The sequence below is a fragment of the Rhinatrema bivittatum genome, chromosome 1 (genome assembly GCF_901001135.1).
Source record: "Rhinatrema bivittatum chromosome 1, aRhiBiv1.1, whole genome shotgun sequence".
Classification (NCBI taxonomy): domain Eukaryota; kingdom Metazoa; phylum Chordata; class Amphibia; order Gymnophiona; family Rhinatrematidae; genus Rhinatrema; species Rhinatrema bivittatum.
This window is the reverse complement of record NC_042615.1, coordinates 427,541,234-427,561,717: the sequence shown is the minus strand read 5'-3', so window position 1 is coordinate 427,561,717 and position 20,484 is coordinate 427,541,234. Positions and strand designations below refer to the sequence as shown.

General features: G+C 45.2%; 1 protein-coding gene across 1 annotated transcript in view; it reads right to left on the bottom strand.

The window, feature by feature from the left end:
* Nucleotides 1-200: 200 nt before the first annotated feature.
* DNAJA1 (DnaJ heat shock protein family (Hsp40) member A1) overlaps nt 201-20,484 on the bottom strand; it is a 74,314-nt gene continuing 54,030 nt past the window's right edge. Inside the window, exons 7-9 of the mRNA XM_029604077.1 lie at nt 10,061-10,176; nt 9,729-9,829; nt 201-580 (exon numbers count right to left, since the gene is read on the bottom strand). Of these exons, the coding sequence (XP_029459937.1) occupies nt 359-580; nt 9,729-9,829; nt 10,061-10,176 (439 nt within the window). The 3' untranslated portion in view covers nt 201-358. The remainder of the gene's footprint in view (nt 581-9,728; nt 9,830-10,060; nt 10,177-20,484) is intronic.

Sequence of the window (20,484 nt, the reverse complement as noted above, 5' to 3'; positions counted from 1 at the left end):
ACTGCACCATCAAATGCTCCCCATTTCAACACTAATTGTGCGTTAAAAAAAAAGCCACACTAGTGCCACTTGCTTGAAGAGCCACAATGACAAACACATTAGTGCTGATGCTAGTTAAGAGAGCTGGCCTCTCTGGTGCCATGCTAATTATGGCAAACTAAACATCTAACACACTAATACATACACTGCGAAAGTCAAAGTTATCTAATTATATTAGTTTATTTTTTTCCACTATTTCATTTAACACATCTATGGTTTAATATTAAAACAAATACAAGTGGTGAAATTCAGACTGTAGTTCTGCACTCATCCACTGCCACATACAAAAAAAAAGGGTCAAAGCATTCACTTGGTGATTTTAGGATGTCTGGCACTGAACACCACCTCTTGGGTGGTCATCATCATCATCGTGATAAGCTTCTCCATTGTATGTACGTTGTCTCTGCTGAGACGGGTCAAAGTCCATCAGTTCTACCTGATCCATATCCTCAGTTTCTTCAACTGCTTTCCTTGGTGGTAAAAGGTTTTCCAAGAAAGTAATTTTATCTGGTGAAAGGAAACCACTCTCTGGGAAGTTTACCTGCAAAAACAAAACAGGTTAAGGTAGGCTGATAGTTACCTATTTCACTGGAAAGAAAATTCCAAGTAATTTTCTGCATTTAACAGAACATTCATTTTGACCTCCCTCATAGGTCAAATATTTAAAGTAGAAAATTGTCTTGAACAGAAACAGATTGCTCTATATTAAGATTGAACTATTCTATACTCTTATGAAAGTCATTCCATAAATCTAAACAGGCTGTATTTTAACTGATCAATAAACTATGCTGGTGACAATTTTTCCTGAGCTTCCTAAGTTATTTCCACCACACGGCATAGTAAAACACAAAAAGGAAAATGGATTATCTGAATTACTGCATCCAGAGCAGAGTTGTTTTTTTTTAGACTGCCTTTGAGAAAGCCATCTGGCATCAAGGTACATTTAAGTGGAGAAATTATTTTGTTTTCCTTAGTGTGGACAGATGGACTCAGGACCAATGGGTTATGTGCTCCCCTGCTAGCAGATGGAGACTGAGTCAGGTTTCAAAGCGGTCACTCTAGATATACCCCTGCAGTGACCTCAGCCATTTAGTATGCTTTTCAAAAATCAGTGAACATATTGAAAACTTGAATACAATTTAATAACTTGATTAAAAACAAATTAAAAACTGGTGACTAAATGTACTCAAACATACCGTATTTTCCGGCGTATAAGACGACCCCCAACTTTTCCAGTTAAAATATAGAGTTTGGGATATACTCACCGTATAAGACTACCCCTCTGTGTCACTACATAACTATACTGTATGTGGTACCCAGTATACAACAACCAGCCAATCACGGCAAGCGATGTACCTTACCGGCGATTGGCTGGTTGTTGCATACAAATCCTGCTTGGATTGGTCAGCTCTCCCTGCTTGCCCAGCCCTCCCTGTCTCCAAGACTATCAGAGCGGTAACACATCCCTCTGGCTCACCCTTGTATCCTATTACTGGTACCTCCTTCTCTGCCTCTCAGATCTCGCTCCTGAGGACTGCAGTGAAGCGGCGCAGACGTGCATGTGCGAGATCTGAGAGGCAGAGAAGGAGGTACCGGTAATAGAGATGTGAATCGGAACTGGAATCGGTTCTGGTTCCGATTCACATCGTGTTTTTTTTTTTTCATCAGGCCCAATCGGGTTTTTTTTGTTTTTTGTTTTGTTTTTTTTTTTTTAAATCGGCTGCGCCCGAGCCGATAAACAAAAAACCCACCCCGACCCTTTAAAACTAATCCCTCAGCTTCCCCCACCCTCCTGCCCCCCCCCCCCAGACCTGCCAAATTAATTAAATACAACCCTCACCCTCCTGACCCCTCCAAGACCTGCCAAATTAAAATTTATTTATTTTTGGTTTTTTATATACCCATCTTCTTGCATTGGATGCAAATCAAACCGGTTTACAGTGAAACAATTCAACTTGCCTAAGAGCATTACATGGAACAAAGAACATGGAATAAAATAAGAGTACTTGTGAACATTACATAAAAAAGCAAGGAACAATTAAACATTTAGACGCCTTTGGTAACAATTCTTATACAGAGTGTGAGTAAATGTGCCATTAATGTTAAAACGAAATCAGGTGAATGATAGACTGGAATTGAGAAGGAATACTGGGACGGTAGAAAGAGGGCAGAACGGGGAAAGGGGGAAAGGGTGGAGGGGCGAATAGAAAAGAAGGTGTAAGATAGGGGAGGATTTAAGGGTGAATTAATAATATGTGACATAGAATATGTGACTTACAGGTCGATACTCTAAGGCTGCGGTAGAAACAGTGCGGCAGTGTCAGGCGCACCCTGGTTCCCCGCACGCACAGTTCTCTTCACCTACCGCTCTATACTCTCTTCTAATTGCATGCAAATGCATGCCGCGGCTGCGAAGCCTTAGGCAAGCGTTAGGCCCGCGCAACCCATTTTACTGTATAGAGCGCCTATACAGTACCCTCGGTTCGCGGGCCTAACGCTTCACGGCCGCGCTGGTATCTGTCATTTCAAATGACATTTGAAATGACAGGTACCATGAAGTGGACAGTTATGTTCCCCGATGCTCTGCAAACTATCCCCCAGCCCTCGTTCACCTGCCCTGGCCCCGTCCGGTCTCCGGTGCAGCCCCAGTCCTGTCCCCTCCTCCCGAAGCAAAAAAAAAACAAAACTGAAAAAGTAGCAAGGCTCGGGCCTGCTACGATAGTCCCTTCTCCCTTCTCCTCTCCTCCCGATTTCGGCGCTCAAGGCGGCCGGGTGGGCGTGCATTCATCCAGGAAGAAGGATCCCATCTGAAGAAAATAGCATAAAGCATAATCATTGTCAAGTTAAGTGTAAAACATTGATAAGACAGGTGAAGAGAGAATTTGAAATGAAGTTAGCTGTAGAGGCAAAAAACTCATTAATAAAAAAACACAAAAAAAACCTTAATATATCCAAAACAAGAAACCTGTGAGGGAGTTGGACAGTTAGATGACAGAGCGGTTAAAGGGTTCTTAGGGAAGATAAGGCCATTGCAGAAAAACACTGAAGCAAAGATTCATTTAGTCTATTAATTGAGGATGTTGGGGAGATACCAGTTCCGGAGATGAACGGAAAGGAATACGATGAGTGAGGTTATCAAATTTGTGGATGATACAAAACTATTCAGAGCAGTTAAATCACAAGGAGGACCTTGCGAGACTGGAAGATTAGGCATCCAAATGGCAAACAAAATTGAAATGTAGACAAGTACAAGGTGTTGCATATAGGGAAAAATAACCCTTGCTGTAGTTACATGATATTAGGTTCCATATTAGGAGCTACCACCCAGAGAAAGATCTAGGCATCATAGTGGATAATACTTCGAAATAGTCAGCTCAGTATGCTGCAGCAGTCAAAAAATGCAAACAGAATGTTAGGAATTAGGACGGGAATGGTTAACAAAACAGAATGTAAAAATGCCTCTATCGTTCCATGGTGAGACTGCACCTTGAATACTGTGTATAATTCTGGTCGACGCATCTCAAGGAAGCTATAGCTGCAATGGAGAAGGTACAGAGAAGGGCAACCAAAATGAAAGGGAATGGAACAACTCCCTTATAAGGAAAGGCTAATAGGTTAGGTCTGTTCAGCTTGGAGACGAGATGGCTGAGTGGGGTTATGATAGAGGTCTTTAAAATCATGAGGTCTTGAACAAGTAGATGTGAATTGGTTATTTACAATTTCAGATAACAGAAGGACTAGGGGGCAACTCCATGAAGTTAGCATGTAGCACACATTTAAGACTAATTGAAGAAAATTCTCTCACTCACACAATTAAGCTCTGGAATTTGTTGCCAGAGGATGTGGTTAGGGCAGTTGGGGTCAAAAAAGTTTGGATAAGTTCTTAGAGAAGTCAATTAACTGCTGTTAATCAAGTTGATTTAGGGAATGGCCTCTGCTATTACTGGCATCAGTAGCATGGGATCTTTCTTGGTGTTTGGGTACTTGCCAGGTTCTTATGGCCTAGTTTGGCCTCTGTTGTAGCTAGGATGCTGGGCTTGATGGACCCTTGGCCTGACCCAACATGGCAATTTCTTGTGATTCATATGTGATTCCTTGGCACTGTTCATGGGCAGTTGAGGGCGGCATGCTGAGTCCATCTGTCTACACTGGATGATGTAGGCTCTCATTGTTACATTGTCAGACATCCTGCGGACTGCTTATCCCTGGAGCCTGTGGCTGAATTGCAGACATACTGATCTGACAGCTCGGGCTTCCAGGTGGTTTATGTTCCAGGTGCGCCTTTTCCCTGGTCCAATCACCTCTGGGTTGACCATTCCTGACAGTGGGCTCCCCACCCTCAGAGGCTCGCATCTGTCATGAGGACTAGCCATTTCGGTGGAGACAGGCTTACACCCTTGCTTAGATGCACTTCCTGTAGCCAAGAACATACTTCCATTGGTAGGTGGGGGCAAACAGTAGTCTTGAGACAGTGGGTTCCAACATGACAGCAGGGAGTGCTGGAGTGGCTGCATGTGTGCTCTTGCCCACGGTACTACCTCCAGGGTTGACATCAGGCCAAGGACCTGGAGATAGCTCCACACCTTAGGACACATTGTGTTCAACCAACACACTTGGCACATCAGTTTACTTATCCCTTGAGGGTGGAAGGAAGATCTTGCCCTGCTTGGTGACGAACTAGACTCCCAGGTATTCCAAGGACTGGGAGTGCTCGAGACTGCTCTTGTCCATGTTCACGACCCAACCAAGTTCCTGAAGCAGGGACCTGACCCTGCTGGTCACCTGGAGGTTTCTCTTCCAACGACTTCACCTGGATCAGTCAGTCATCCACATAAAAGAGTGCACCAGGATCCCTTCTTTTCTCAGTGCTGCCACTATGACCATCATAATTTTGGAGAATGTTCTGGGGACAATTGCCAAGCCGAAGGGCATCACCTGGAACTAATAGTACTGCAAAGTGTAGGAAACGCTGGTGGTCTTGACAGATTGGGATATGAAGGTAGGCCTCCGAGAGGTCCAGGGATGTTAAGAACTAATGGTCGTACGGCCATTATGACGGAGTGAAGAGTTTCCATGTGAAAGTGAATTACCCGCAGACGATTGATGCTCTTGAGATCCATGATGGGGCAAAATGAACCTTCCTTCTTGGGTACAATGAAACAGATGGAATAATACCCCGTATTTTCCTGGAGTGTAGGTAAGAACGTGCCATACTGGGTCAGACCAAGGGTCCATCAAGCCCAGCACCCTGTTTCCAACAGTGGCCAATCCAGGCTACAAGTACCTGGCAAGTACCCAAATGCCAAGTATATTCCACGCTACTGATCCTAGTAATAGCAGTGGCTATTTTTAAATCAATTTAATAGCAGGTAATTGACTTCTCCAAGAACTTATCCAAACTTTTTTTTAAACCCAGCTACACTAACCACATCCCCTGACAAGTTTCAGGTCCTGGAGTTATAGCCCTCAAACTGAGGAGCCTTAATATGGATTTCACTACCAGTTTTTTGTGCTGGAAGTGGCAAGGTGATATGAACATGTCCTGAGGGATGCTGTGAAGTTCTAGGGCGTATCCTTCTTGTATGATGTCCAGTACCCATTTGTCTGATGTGATCTCAACCCACCTCTGATAGGGGGCAGACTCTCTCTTCTATTTCTTCATCTCGTGGATGGATCAGCCAAACTTCATTGGTAAGTTAGAGTCGAACCTGATCCTGAACCAGTTCCTCTTTTTGGTTGCCGGCTCAGAAAGGAGTGAGACCTTCGAGGGTCGAGATGTCTGAAATGAGTTTCTGTAGGGCCGGAAGTGTTGGGAGGCCCTGGTCCGACCCCTCATGGGCGAGGGGGCACAGTGACCTCTTATCTTCCAGTAGCTGAGGTACTGGAGCTTCACCTCACCTACTGGCTAGATTTTCCAATTTGCTTCTGTATAGAAGGGATCCCTTAAAGAGCATCTTCGTGAGGTTTGCCTTAGAGGTCACATCTGCTGACCAATTTCACAGCCATAACTGACGTCTGGCTGCCACCACTGAGGTTACTCCCCTGGCCAAGGTATGCACTAGGTCAGAGCTTACATACACTAGGAAGGCCGCAGTGGGCTCCATCGCCTCTCTGGGATGCACCCTGAACTATCTGACTCAGAGAAGCAAACATGAACGAGCCACCAAGGTACAACAGGAAGCAATCTGCAGTGTTATTGCTGTCACAAAGGCTTGCTTAAGGATTGACTCCAACTGCCTATTGTATACATCCTTCAAGGCTGCTCCTCCCTCTACTGGGATAGTTCACTTTAAGACTGCACATACCAGGGCATCCATTTTCCAGAGACACGGGCATTCTTGGCCACCAGGTCCTGAGGCTACAAGGCCTGACCTAATTTAAAACTGGCTTCTGAGGCATCCCACTCCAGGTCAGTCAACTCCTGGATGGCTTCCAGCATCAGGAAATAAGAACATAACAAGAGGCTTTCCATAGAGACATCAGGATAGGATTCCTCTTTGGTTCAGACATAGGGTCTGTGCCAGGAACCCCCAGAGTCATCAGGGTCTTTGAGACCAGGGCCAGCAATTCATCTCTGTGGAAGAACTGTAGCACGGTCTGGTATGGCTACAGGCCTGCGGGGGGGGGGAATGAATTTCCCTGTCCTCCAATGAGTCTGCATCTCCAGTGTCATCCATGGTGTCTGGGTCCCTGTCAGCGATACCCTTGATGAGGGCTAGGTATGTCCTGAGGCATACTGCTAGGACTGGGAGGACAAGGCCTTCCCAGCTGGGGCTCAGACCAGGCAGGGGCAGAAGCTGACTGTGCCTGAACAAAAGGCTTGAAGGCCCTGAAAAAATTCCAGCCAAGAAAAAAAAAAAAAAAAAAGTCACCGGGTCCATACCTAGCCCAGGAAGAACTGGAGTAGAAGCCAATGAACTGCCCTCTCCTGGGGAAGATGCAGCCCCAGGATTGCTCAGATCTGGAGTGCTAACAGATAAGGTTGCAGGCTGACCAATCCTCTGAGAGGGGCTGGGCTTGGAGACATTGAGAATCCAGCCCTCCACAGGCTTCCTTAGAATGCTGAAACAGGAAGGATTCTAGATCAGATTGTGCAGCCCTAATAATGCAGGCAGCACAAAGGGAGTGTCACTGGTGCTTCTTTGTTGCTGGAGCCATAGTTATAGCTTGTACGTTCAGCCGGTTAGTGCCTGAGCTCGAGCATGCACAAATCTGCCCTGACGCGCAAGTATAAGCATCCAGTCGTGCATGAATGTATGCATGCAGTTATTTGAACAGGGCTGGCCCATACCGCGCGTACCTGTGGTCAATGGGGGAAGTGGCGCCAAACCAAACTGCGCACAAGATGGCACTGCCATGGCCTGCCACGTGGTGTGACCATCGAGTGAAGTGGGGGCCTAGCCCAGCAGGGCACTGCTCAATCTGCCCGGAAACCCACTTGCCCTGCCCTAACAGGATCGGGAACGTGGTCAGTATGGCGTGCTGAGCAAGAAGACTGGAGGAAAGACTTAGCGAAGCCCTTCCAAGTCTCTGAATTGGAGGAGTTCTTTACTTACCTAGCGCAGCGTTTACCAGCTGAGTACAGAGACTGTGTCCGGTTGGGGGGGGGGGGGGGGGGAAGAGGGCATAGGCAGTCACCACTGTGCTCAGCTTCCTGTATCTGCTGCCTTTCAGCTGCTTCAGCAGCAAAGTCCATGCCAGGAACCGGCTATTGGACCAAGGCACACCTGAGGGATCTCAAATTGCTTCAGGAATTCTCAAATGAGGGAGCAACCAAAAGGTATCATAGCAGGAGAAGTAAAACCAGCTCCGGTGATAAATCAGGATCTGCACTCCCCCACCCCCTCTTGCACCACAGGCGACAGAGGGGGGGAGAAGCATTCATGTTGTCTTCTGCTTCCACTAGCCCCCGTCAGTGATCTCCCAGCAGGACTGGATGCCCCCAGGGCTCACAGCTGCACTGCCTGACCAGAGGGCCTTTCCCCCCTAAGGTCACCCCGAAGTCCCTTCTCCCCCTGCCACTCAAGCAGTGCAGAGAGATTGGCTATTGAGTAGCGTGGACCAAACACTGCAGGCCTTACAGGCCACTACACGTGGCTTCAGTGGCATGCTAGACAGTGTGCTGAAAACTCCAGCAGACTGCACACGCAGCGCATTGAAGAAAGGTTGGGCCGGGTAAAGCTCGGGAGAAAAGACGAGAAAGGAAACACCACCATGCGCATAGAGGTACAGAGGTACAAGAGCGGCGCAGAAGAAACACATATTCAAGCCACATCCACAGTTAGAAAACTGTTCCCTGCTGCCAGAAGCCTGGGTGCTTGAAAACTCCCTCAAACCTTCAGGCCCCCTGGGAAGGGAGAAAGGCAATCTGACGAATCCAACCCTTATGAAATGCCGACAGCTCCTGCTGTCCCCAGTGTACTCACCACTGTGCTCTGACTGCTCCTGCAGCCAAAAAAAAAAAAAGAGCCAAACCAACAACCCACAAAAACAAAACACAAAACACAAAAAACAAACCTCCCGAAACAGCTTAAAGGTACAAAACCAGGGTACTTTCCTGACAAATAGGTGAATCTTCAGGAGGGGACCTCAGAAGTCCTGAGAGAGCCAGTGCCCTTGCTATCAGCACCTCTGGTCAACTAAGGATGAGCACCAGCCAAGGGTTTCCAACCCCTGGTTGCCCGCTCCACCTGAGATATGGTCCACGAAGGAGCTTAACACCTCAGGGAGCCAACTACTCCAAATTTCCAACTTCTAAAATTTTCTCTTTCCAGACTGCATGTTTGTACCTCAACCAAGAGTGCCACCTGCAGTCCCTCAGTATTTGTCTCCAGCAGATGGTAAAGTAGCAATGCCTCAAAGTTTTGTTCTCTGCTTCCATCTGCTGGTAGAGAGACAAACCTACTTGTCTGGACTGATTTATGTAGAGAACCACACTTGAAAAAAAAAAAAATAAAAACAGTACACCCATGCCATATCTGCTCAACTCCAGTATTGAGCTTTCACCGATACTGTCACACAACACCTCAGTACCACCACCAACACCCACTCAGAGTAACCATGTGGCCACTCTGAGGGTCCTGTCAAGTACTGCCCAAGCCCACCTTGCACTGTCAACCTCCCACCCACAAGCTATCCCCTGGTGGTTTCTAGGGACACAGACCCCACACAACCCAAGAGTCACAGTTCCTAGAAAACACGCACAATACTGGGATTATTTATCAGTCCAAAACAGGGAGCGCTACAAAACTAAGTTGAACAAAAAGTAAAAACTGAACAGAAGAGATTTAATATGTAGACAAGAACAGGTAAAAGCAGGGATTAAATGGTAAAATTTAAACAATTTGCATTATTTAAGTGCCTGGGGAGGTCAGGAAAAAGATGTTGTCCAGGGCCTCAGCACAGAGATCTGCTCCTTCTGTAGTCCCAGAACCTGCAGGGCTCGGTCTGCACAGCCAATCCATGCACAAAGTATCAAGAATGGCCTGACTAGTAATGGATTTTTTTGTTGTATGCTGTTCAAGTCACCTGAGTCAAGGGATCATCTAAAGCCCCTGCTTGAACTACTGTGCAGAGGTCAACCACCTGCAGGTCAGCATGGAGGAAGTGTGCATTCTGTGGAAGAGTGTCATTGGGGGGGGGGGGGGGGGAAATCAAAGCATGCAAAACTGTTTCGCTAAATTGTTTACCTTGAACTCAATAATTAGACGTCCCTTCTCATATGGTCTGCGATAGACTGGCATGCCCTCATTCAGGACACATTTAATATCACCATGCTTCACAATTTGGCCTACAGAGAAGACAAAAAATGTTTTTATCCATTATAAAGTTTAAAAATCAAAATCTTCAGCAATACTAAAAGTCAGGTTAGACTGGATGCTGAATTAGCTTAAGAAAAACAATAAAGAGCACCTAGCCTGGTAAACAGTTATGCCAAAATACTAAACTGCAGAAAGTCAGGCAGCTTACTATGACAAAGTTGTTTAAAAAGGGCTTCAAAATATATCAAAATTATACATACCTGGATGAGAAGTTATAAGAATGGTCCTATTATCTAGTGTTGAAATTGGCTTTTGAAAGCCACACAGTGCTTCGACAAGCTGAATGTCCAGGGACATAAACAAGTCTTCACCACGCCTACAAAAAAGTACCAAAATCATTGTAGTTAAAATATAAGCAAGTTTGCTTACTATAGCAGGATGAATTAGCTATGCTGTCTGGGTGCGCCCCCTGGCGGCTGAGTGCGGAACTTTATAACGTTTGAAACTCTCTCACTCCTGTGCATCTGGCAGTAGATTCCCGCACAATTGAACTCCTCCGCAATGATATGGCAAGAAAGACAGGAGCGAAAGGAAGGAATTTAAATAAGGAATGTAAGAGGAAAGAGAAAAAAAAAACTGTTCAGGGAGGTGGGTGGGAATGCATAGTTAATTCATCCTGCTATCCACAGAAAACACTGTTTATGGTAAGCAAGCTTGTTTCCCCCCCCCCCCCGAAGATAAGCAGGCTGAATTAGCTATGCTGTCTGGGAGTCCCTAGCTTCATCTGACTGAGCATAGGATACACCTTGAATAACTAGATATTTGTATCCATGCTGTGGACAGTTTATGTATTTGTTGCGTGACGTAGGACTTATTGACCCATCAGCGTGTCAGATTGAGTATGTTGAAGACAGTAATGAAGTAAAGGTATGAAGCAAAGACCATGCTGCTGCTCTACAAGTGTCTTCTATAGGGACTTCAAGGTGAGCTATTTAAGTTGACATTGCACGGGTGTTTAAGACAGCTGTAAGGATTTTGCCAAACAGAAGTTGATACATTCTTTAAGCCATTTGGAAAGTGTTAGTTTTGACACAGATAGTCCTGGGGCATTTGGACTGAAGGAGAGAGAGTTGAGTGTCCTTTGTTTATAATAAGCTAATGCCCTTTTACAGTCTAGAGTGTGTAGGAGGGCCTCTTGACTGAGTGCGGCTTTGGAAAGGTTGGTTGGTAAAGTGATGGTTTGATTCAAGTAGAATACAGACACCACTTTTGGAAGGATGGATGAGTATGTAATGTAACCTTGTCATGGTAAAATTGTAGGTAAGGTAGATAATGAACCAGCGCTTGAAGCTCACTTGTTTGCTGAGCCGAGGTTATTGCTACTAAAAATAATACTTTCCATGTAAAATTTTAATGAAGAGGTTTTTATTGGTTCAAATGGTGGGACCATTAAAGCTTCTAAAACCACAAGTCCCAAGGTATTGCAGGTTTCATAAATGGTGGCCTGAGTTTCAGAGCACCTTTCATAAAGCGAGACAAGGGGGTGAGTGGATATAGAGGTTCCTTGAATTGAGGGATGATAGGCTGCTAAGGCATTAAGATGTACCCTTATGGAGGAAATGGCTAAACCGGAGACAGAACATGTAGGTATTTCATTGTTCTGGTGAGGAATGAAAGGGATTAAGGTCCACCGATGTACACCATTGGAGATTTCTCCATTTAGCTACATAATTTTTCCTTGCGAATAACTTTCTGGAGGAGATAAGGATTTTCTTAATTTCTGTTGGAATCTGGAGATGGCTTAGTACCCCCCTTTCAAACTCCATGCTGTCAAGCATAGGGAGTCTTGCATGGGGTGGATGAGTGACCCTGTGTCTTGTGTTAGCAGGTCCGATCTGTGTGGAAAAAGAACCTGTGGTTGTATGAGATATACGTACCATGGGCTGTTGTGGCCAAGCTAGAGCTATGGAGGATGAGATCAGATTTGTCAGATATGCACTTCTGGAGTACACTAGATAGTGATGGGATCGACGGAAAGGTGTACAGCAGTTTGTCCAATGGAGCAGAAAAGCATCTTGAGCTGTCCGCCGTTTGCTTGGGTAAAAGGAGCAGAAGTTTTGAAGCTTTGTTCTGTTCGGTTGCGAACAGGTCTAGCTTTGGGAGTCCCCATTTCTGGAAAAGAGCTACTTCCTGGTGAAGCTCCCACTCCTGGGGGTCAAATACTCTGAGGCAGTCTGCCTCCGTGTTAGTTATTCCTGGCAGATATGTCGCCTGGAGACATATCGTGAGACAAGGCCATTCCAATATCCACACTGCTTCCCTGCTTAGAATCTTGGAACCTGACCCTCCCTTTGTTTATGCAGAACATGGTTACTCGATTGTCTGTGTAAACCATGACTTATTTTGAAGGATGCGAGAAAAGATTTGAACCACCAATCGAATGGTTTGTAACTCCAGTAGATTCATTTGTAGGGTCCTTTTGTTGGTGGACTAGAGACCCTGTGCCCCCTAACCCTTTGTGGAGGCCTCTGTGGTCATTACTATTTGATGTGTTTGATTTTGAAATGGAGCCCTGGCTTGTAATGTTCCGGGACCAGCCACCAGTTGAGATTACACCGCATTGAGCGAGTTAAGGTTAGAAGTCTTGTCATGGGATGTAGGTGCTGCATCCATTGGGACTTCAGGCCCCACTGTAGACGTCACATATGGAGTCTGGTATGAGGTACTACCTACATGGCCGCCCCCATGTGTCCCAGGACTTTTAGGACTTGCCTGGCTGTGGGCAGAGAGAAATTTCACTGACGAGGCCAGTTCTTGAAAGGTGTAAATTCTGTCTTGTTGTAGAAAGGCTTTGCAGGAGTGTATTTAGTATTGCTCCTATGAATTGCAGGGTCTCAGATGGGATGAAGTGTGACTTTCATAGTTTACGATAGACCCCAGTTCTTCTAGACAAGTAATGGTTCGAATTTGATGTAGAAAGTCTGGAGCTTTTGCTACAAATCAGCCATTCTAGGTAAGGAAAAGGCTTTATTCCTTGTTTTTGAAGGTGGGCCACAGCTACTGCTAAGCATTTGGTAAATACCCTGGGTGCTGAAGAGACTTTGTACTGATAACATTGAGCACTGACTTAGAAACAAAGTCAACGCCAGGAGGTAGGGTATATCGGGATGTGTGCATGCAATCCTTTAGATCGAGCAAGCACATCCAGTTGTTGGGTTGAAGAAAAGGCAAAAAAAAATTTATTTTTTTTTTAGAAAACAGTTTTGAATTTTTCCCTTTGAATAAAATGATTTAGAGACAGAAGGTCCAGGATTGGAAAGGCCTCCACTTTTCTTTGGAATGAGGAAATATTGGGAATAGCATCCTTGATCTTTCAGATGAGGTGGAAGAATCTGAATCGCATGCTGTTTGAGTAGCAATTGAATTTTTTATTTCAAAATTTGAATCTCTTCTGATTCCTGCTTGGATGGAGTTAAATGTGGAAGAGTTGGCAGTGAATGGAAATTTAGTTAACCATTTGTTTTAATATTTAATACCCAACGATCTGACGTAATCCGGATCCATTTGCAAAACAGAGAGTGGAGTCTGCCCCCTACAGGTATTGTTAGCCGTGGCCTGGGCTTGCTCAAAAAGACTGCTGGTTTATTTGGGGTACTGGTTGTTTTACTGATCTTTGACATTTGTTTCTACCATAAGATGCAAACATAGCTGGGTGTGATCTTGCCTGATAAGGTGGAGATTTATAAGAGCCATACGGCCTGCAAGGGCATCTAGGATAAAATAGTTTTCTAAAAAGGGGGGTAACATCTTGTCATTGAATGGTCCTGAGGTGTTAAGAGGACACTGCTATGCTTTCGTCTTTCAGCTGTTACTGTTTCCTTTAATTTTTCCCCAAATAAGGTAATCCCCTTACACGGAAGGTCTGCTAATTTATCTTGGACTTCTTCACGTACTGCGCCCACTCTGAGCCAGGCCATACTACGGGCTGCGATAGCTGCTGAAGTTCTAGCCAAGATGTAAAATTCTTCATAGATTGTGTGGAGAAGGTGGCAGATCACTTTTCATATCCAGAATACCCTGTCTGATTAGAATAATTATCTGGTTGCTGGGTCTCAGGTTTTACTTTTTGCAGACATTCATATAAAAACTGCACAATATAAAATTGATGCTGTTGAATATTAGCATTGAATCTTGGAAAAAAAAAAAGTTTTCCCCCAAAGTCATCCAGATAAAGACTATCCTTTGTCTGAGGGGTATTGGAATACAACCTTTACTTCCTGGCTTTTTTTCATTGCTGATTCAAAGGATGAACTTGGCAAATTTGTAGCAGAGTAGAATTTTGACTTCTGCATCATAAATTTGAGGTCTGTCTTTTTGATATAGTCGGCCCTGATTAAGGGGGATTCCCACACCTTTTCCACTCTGTCTAAAACTGGATGGGAGGATAAGGCTCTGGGTTCCATAAGCATTAGGGGTGTGCATTTGTTTTCGCCGTATTGGCAATCCACAACGTATATTGCACTGTTCGTAGTATTCGTGGGGGAAGCGAAACGTATCGCGATTCCCCACGAATACACGAATCTGCCCCCGAATTATACGGCCACCTAAATAAAAATTTAAACAAAACCCCCCCCCCCCAAGACTTACCAAAACTCCCTGGTGGTCCAGCAGGGGGATCTGGGAGCCATCCCCTGCACTCACAGCCTCGGTGCCGGTTTCATCATGGCGCCGATAGCCTTTGTCAAATGGGCTACCGGTGTTATTGGTCAGCCCCTGTCACATGGCTATCGGCGCCATCTTGTGCTCCTACCATGTGACAGGGGCTGACCAATGGCACCGGTAGCCCCTGTGACATAGTATGGGCAAAGGCTATCGGTGCCATTTTGAGTACTGGCATCGGACGGCCGGAGTGCAGGAGGTCGCTCTGGGACCCCCGTTGGACCCCCAGGGACTTTTGGCCAGCTTGGGGGGCCTCCTGACCCCCACAAGACTTGCCAAAAGTCCACCGGGGGTCTGGGAGCAACCTCCCGCACGCCGGCCGTCCGATGCCAGTACTCAAAATGGCGCCGATCGCCTTTGCCCTCACTATGTCACAGGGTGGAGGAAGAGAAGATAGGGAAGCAGGAAGAAAAATCTACACATCCATGCATGTAATGAGTAAGACCAGAACAGGGATCAAGCTATCCTGAAAAGACAAGTCTGAATCCAGTTGGTAACCCTAATCCCAACAGCAGCACAAGTACCACAACTGAAAATATTAAGCATTTATTGGGCACTCTACTATGGGTAGAACAAACAAGTTTGTACCCATAGTAAAGAAGTTCATTCTAGACCAGTAACATATATACAATCCAGTGTGGAATCAAATACAGTATGATTGAGGGGGGATATGATAGAGGTGTTTAAAATCATGAGAGGTCTAGAACGGGTAGATGTGAATCGGTTATTTACTCTTTCGGATAGTAGAAAGACTAGGGGGCACTCCATGAAGTTAGCATGGGGCACATTTAAAACTAATCTGAGAAAGTTCTTTTTTACTCAACGCACAATTAAACTCTGGAATTTGTTGCCAGAGAATGTGGTTCGTGCAGTTAGTATAGCTGTGTTTAAAAAAGGATTGGATAAGTTCTTGGAGGAGAAGTCCATTACCTGCTATTAAGTTCACTTAGAGAATAGCCACTGCCATTAGCAATGGTTACATGGAACAGACTTAGTGTTTGGGTACTTGCCAGGTTCTTATGGCCTGGATTGGCCACTGTTGGAAACAGGATGCTGGGCTTGATGGACCCTTGGTCTGACCCAGTATGGCATTTTCTTATGTTCTTATGATTGTCAACTAAAAAAGCAAGTTTGCTTACTGTAAACAGTGTTTCCGTAGATAGAAGAAAAAATTAGCCATGCTGTCTGGGAAGCGTCGTGACCCCAAGTAGGTGGAGTTTCCTCAGTTCCCATGCGATTCCCTCTCCTCCTCAGTTTTTGTAGCCAAGCGAGAGGTAAATTGAAAAACAATGTGTCCTTTGAGGGACTGTCTAGGGAGGAGGGAGGAATCGCATGGCTAATTCATCCTATCTACGGAAACACTGTTTGTTTACCGTAAACTTGCTCTTTCCCCGTCGATAGCAGGGCTGAATTAGCCATGCTGTCTGGGAGTCCCAAGCTCCCGGGTTGCATCCATGGTTATTTGTCTTTGAAGGTTAGGACAGTAACCCTTAGAGTAGTAGACAGTCTTATATGTTTTGAAGTGTCAATAAACTGCTGTGCCTAGCGCTGCAGAGGTCTTTTGTTACTGTAGACCAGAGCTTTCCAAACTGTGTGTCGGGACACGTTAGTGTGTCGCCTGCAGTGTGCAGGTGTGTCGCGCAAGCCTGGTCAACTCTGATGCGAGTTTGGGCTTTTTTTTTTCTAGAGATTCACTTTTTTTTTTTCAGTTTATGGGTTGCTTATTATTGGGTGATTTTTGCTGTCAATCGCGTTTTTTGGGGGGGCTTGGTGGGTGGAACGAGCCCAGCCATCCTTGCATTGGCTGCTGCTGCCGATGAGGCCTGGCCATGAGGAGTACTGACTGCAAGCAGCAGTGTCTGGTGATCATGGAAGGGAGTGAAGCACTTAACTGGCAACTATCAAAAAGACGAGGTACATGAGTGTGGGGGCCAGACTTGTGCTGGGGGGAGAGAGATGAGTGAGTGGGGGGCAAACGTGCTGGGGGGACAGACATGTGCTTGAGGGGGAGAGATATGAGTGTGTGGGGGCCAGACATGTGCTGGGGGGAGGAGAGAGATGAGTGTGTGGGGTACAGACAATTTGTTTTATTATTGTTTCTCATAAATTATAACAATAACATGAATCTTGGAATATATATTTTTAATATAAATTTAAGGTTTTCATGAGATAGGTTGTGTTGTGAAACATTTTATTTATGTATATATTTAAGGAAACATACATAAATTGTCGAAATATGTTTCGTTCGTTTAACCTTTAACCTCTGGTTTACTAGTAGACTGAATTAGTGTGTCGTGAAATTATGTTTGTCTAAAAAGTGTGTCACCAACATGAAAAGTTTGGAAAGCTCTGCTGTAGACAATAGTTTGATGTAAAGGTGTGGATGGATGACCAAGTTGCCACTTTGCAGATATCCATTAACTGAACTTTGTTCAAGTGGGCAACTGATGCTGCTGTGGCATGTATCTGGTGTACTTGAAGCCTTTTTTGGAGTTTGATAGAATGTTTGTTGTAACAAAATAGAAGGCACTGGGATAACCAGCTGGCTACAGTTCTCTTTGAGACCGGTTGAACAGATAATTTGGATTAAAGGAAAAGGAAGAGCTGAGGTGGTCTCATCCTGGATTGAGTCCTTTGTTTATAGTAAGCCAGAGCCCTTTTACAGTCTAGAGAGTGCAGAAGTTTTTCACACTCATTGGTATGCGGTTTGGCATGAAAATAGGCAGAGTAACGGTTTTATTAAGATGAAACAGAGACCACTTTAGGAAGGAAGGTGGAGTGAAGGCAGGTGGAGTGAAGGCAAAGTATTATTTGGAATTCTACCATGACAAAGTAAGGGTAGTAAACTAAGGCTCGCAGTTAAGACTCTTCTCGCCAATGTGATAGCTACCAGGAAGACAGTTTTCCATGTTAGGTATTTTATGTGGCTTGTGTCTAATGGTTCAAAGGGAGGCAGCATTAGCTGTTCCAAAACATGTTCAGATCCCATGGCACAGGTGGTCAGAGTTGAAGCATGCCCTTCATGAATCTGGAGATCAATGGATGGTTGGAAATCGGTAGATCGTTATGAGTGATGAAAAGCTGCAATAGCACAGATATGTACTCTGATGTGGTGGCCAAACCCACTTGGTAAAGTGTATGAAGATACAGCTAAGATATGGCAGTAGTTGAAAAGTGGTCTAGATTCCGTAGCTTACACCACTTCTGATAGCGTTGCCATTTTCCCCGCATAATTACATCTGGTTGAAGGCTTTTGAGAAGCAATCAGGATATCTTCTACTTGGGAGGAGAGACCTAGATGGTTTAATATCTGCCTTTCAATCTCCATGCGGTGAGATGTAGGGATTGATGCATTGGATGGAGGAGAAGGGAGCCTCCTTGTGTCAAAAGTTGTGGATGGTTCTGCAGTGGTATTGTGGGCATATGGAAAGACGCATGAGATATGTATACCATGGTTGTCTTGGCCATGCTGGAGCGATGAGGATCAAGTCCACTATATTTTGAATGCATTTTTGAATTGTCAGCGATATCAGCGGAATGGGAGGGTAGGCGTACATAAAGCCCGATCCCCTTGGGATGAGAAAGGCATCCGGGGCATGTCGAAGTTTGCTGGGGTAGATGGAGCAAAAAGACCCGAGTGACAGCTGACTTCCATGGCAAGGAGATCTATTGTGGGGAACCCCCACTGCTGGAAGATGGTTAAGGCCACCTCTGTATTTAGTGTCCATTCGTGTGGGTGGAAAACCCTGCTGAGGTAGTCTGCTGTTACGTTGTCTAGACCTGGAAGGTAAGTGGCCTGGAGGGATACCTGGGCTGTCACTGCCCATTGAAGTATTTGAATCACTTCGACAGTGTCTATGAACCGGACCCTCCTTTGTTTATGTAAAACATAGCTACTTGGTTGTCTGGTACACCATGAGACGTGTTCCTCGGACTGGAGGTGGTCTGAAGCACTCTCCAGATTGCATGTAACTAGTAGATTGATTTGGTATGTGGATTCTTGTGGGGTCCAAAGTCCTTGAGTTTACAGGTTGCCTAGATGGGCTCCCCAACCCTTCCTGAAGGCATCCCTTTTAAGTGTTAGCTGATGAGGGGGCAATTGGAAGGGAGCACCTGACGATAGGTTGTTGGGGGAGAGCCACCACTGAATGTCTGCTTTCATATAATTGGTGAGTTGAACTCTGTAGTTGAGGGGCTGTAGGAGCTGTGACCTGACCATTGAGCCTTTAGGCTCCATTGTAAGTGTAGCATATGTAGTCTGTTGTGGGGAACCACATAGATAGCTGCCATGTGACCTAGAAGTTGAACTTTGCGTGCTGATGCTTGCTGCCTGTTTAATAAGCATGAGTTAGTGCAGTAAGAGTCTGTATTCTGTCCCTGGGAAGTAGGCTCTCTCATCCAATGTATTGATGAGAGCCCCTATGAATTGAAGTTGTATAGGTTGTAGGTGTGATTTCTCGCAATTGATGAGAAATCCCAGTGTCTGAAGACAGTCGATCATGCGTAACGTATGTGCTTGTAGTGTAGACAGATCAGATGCCACTAGCAACCAGTCGTCCAGATAAGGGAATATTTGGATCGATAGTTGTCTGAGATGAGCTGCCACCACTGCTAGGCATTTCGTGAACACTTGGGACTCAGGACAGGCCAAATGGTAGAACTTTGTATTGGTAGTGCATGTTCTGAACTCGAAAACAGAGGTAGCACTAGGAAGATGGGTGCATGCATCTTTCAGATCGATGGAGAATAGCCAATCGTTGGGCTGTAACAGTGGCAAGATGTTTGAGAGAGGTCATCTTGAATTTCTTTCTGGATATGTTTGAGGTGTTGTAAATCCAGAATGGGACGGAGACCTCCTGACTTTTTTGGAATGAGGAAGTATTGGGAATAGAATCCCTGATTTTGTTGTTGGATAAGGATTATTTGAATAGATTTCTGAGTTTGTAGGTTGCCTACCTCTGCGTTGAGGGATAAGTGGGTATATTCTGCAGAGGAGGGATGTGGGGAAGGGATGGAACAGTTAAGAAATTCAGGTGATAACCTTCCCTGATGTTGAGCACCCATTGATCTGTTGTGATGGATTCCCAAATGCTGAGGAAGAATTGCAGGCGTCGTCCTATAAACTTTGGTGGTGGTGGTTCTATGGTACTCAAAAAGACTGTGGTTGTTTCTGCTGTCTGTTGCTGCGATCTGCCCCTTGATCGGGTGAATTGGGAGGAATTCCTGGGGGGAGCATATTGCTGAGACCTGTAGTGTATAAATGGTCTGGGGTATGGTCATTAAGACCTTCTATTATAAGAGGGATAAAATCTTTGATGGCCCTTGTAGGTGTCTGAGGGGGTGGTGAGGGAGAGTACAGCCGTGCTCTGCTCCTGAAAGTGAGACACACTTTCTCTGAAACTGTCTCCAAATAAATTGTCGCCCCCGCATGGGATGTCGGCCAGCTTGTCGTGATCACCACCACAAATTGCACTCACTTTTAGCCAACCGAGTCTGGCCGCTATGGCGGAAGCAGAGGCTCTTGCTGAAGATTCAAAGGCTTCGTAAATTGATTGGAGTAAGTGTTGGAGACCTTCTTTGATGTCCAAAAAAGGTTGTGGAAGAGTTATCCTCCGCTAAACGGACTGGGTGTAATTTCTGGAGACTCAAAGATATTGGGTTGTATAAAATTGGTGGTGTTGGATTCTAGTGGACATCGTGGAATGATACCTTTCTGTCAAAATCTAGGCATTCGTTTTCACGGCCCAGCAAGGCGTTCATATGTAATTTAGAACATTTTGCTTTAGCTAATGCTGATTCCACCACTATGGAGTAATGAGGGAGCTAAGAATTTTCATAGATGGTTGAGTTACGCATCTTGTATTGTGTGTCTGTTTTTCTAGAGACGGCAGTCGTAGAAAAAAAAGTGTCTCCCACATTTTATGGAGAATGTTGTCCAGGACCGAGTGGGGTGGTAATGCAGTTT